This window comes from Phalaenopsis equestris, unplaced genomic scaffold, assembly GCF_001263595.1.
Source record: "Phalaenopsis equestris unplaced genomic scaffold, ASM126359v1 Scaffold192615, whole genome shotgun sequence".
Classification (NCBI taxonomy): Eukaryota; Viridiplantae; Streptophyta; class Magnoliopsida; order Asparagales; family Orchidaceae; genus Phalaenopsis; species Phalaenopsis equestris.
The window spans coordinates 1-975 of NW_018212564.1; the positions used below are offsets into that span (position 1 = coordinate 1).

The 975-nt window shown below is 45.7% G+C and overlaps 1 protein-coding gene across 1 annotated transcript; it reads left to right on the forward strand.

The window, feature by feature from the left end:
- Positions 1-311: 311 nt before the first annotated feature.
- Positions 312-975, forward strand: LOC110034716 (stromal 70 kDa heat shock-related protein, chloroplastic-like; the record flags this gene model as incomplete). The annotated part of the gene is given in 1 exon segment (XM_020738961.1): positions 312-975. A coding segment is annotated over 1 exon segment (454 nt), but the record flags the coding sequence as incomplete, so codon positions are not given.

Genomic DNA, 975 nt, shown 5'->3' on the forward strand with positions numbered 1-975 from the left:
GAAAAATTTTAGGATCTAACTTATATATTCAAGTAATTGAGAAATCTACATACAAGCCAAAAAAATTTATTTGTTTACGTATCGAACAATCAAAATTTGATACAAGCATTTATAAGATTTTGGTACTATAAATTTATACATAAAAATGTATTTTAATTTTAAAAGATTATTATTATGATATTTTTTGATATAATTATAAAAAAATAAGTAATATACATATAAATATTAATGCTGAGAGGTTAGTTATGCATATAAAATTGTGATATTTAATAGATTTAGTGGTACTTACCAAACAAATTTACGTAGCCCCATCCCTCGCCGCTACCGAGAGTACGGGAGCACTCCTCTAACTGCCCAACTATTCGAGAACCTTCCAGGACGCTCTCTCAAAAACTCACGCTCCCTCTTATCATTCACGCCCAAATCATTTACCTTATCCCTCTCCCGTCCTTCATCCAGCTCCCTCTCACTACCTTTGCTGTTCAAATTAGGGTTTTCAGGTCCCCCCCTACACCAAAACCATGGCCTCTGCATCGACCTCCACTTCAGCTCACGCCTACGTCCTCGGCTCCTCCTCCTGCAAGCGTTACTCCGCCGCCAAGGCACCCTCGTTCAAGACCGTTTTCTTCGGCGGCAGGCAGGCGGAACTGCTAGGTGCTGCTCGGTTAAAGTTCCAGCAGACTCGTCGGGCTGGGCCTGTGCGTGTAGTGGCGGAGAAGGTGGTTGGGATAGATCTTGGGACTACGAACTCGGCGGTGGCGGCCATGGAGGGCGGCAAGCCAACTATCGTGACCAACGCAGAGGGGCAGAGGACGACGCCTTCTGTGGTCGCGTACACCAAGAACGGAGATCGGCTTGTAGGGCAGATAGCCAAACGGCAGGCCGTGGTGAATCCCGAGAATACTTTCTTCTCGGTGAAGCGGTTCATCGGCCGGAAGATGTCGGAGGTTGACGAGGAGGCCAAGCAGGTTTCGT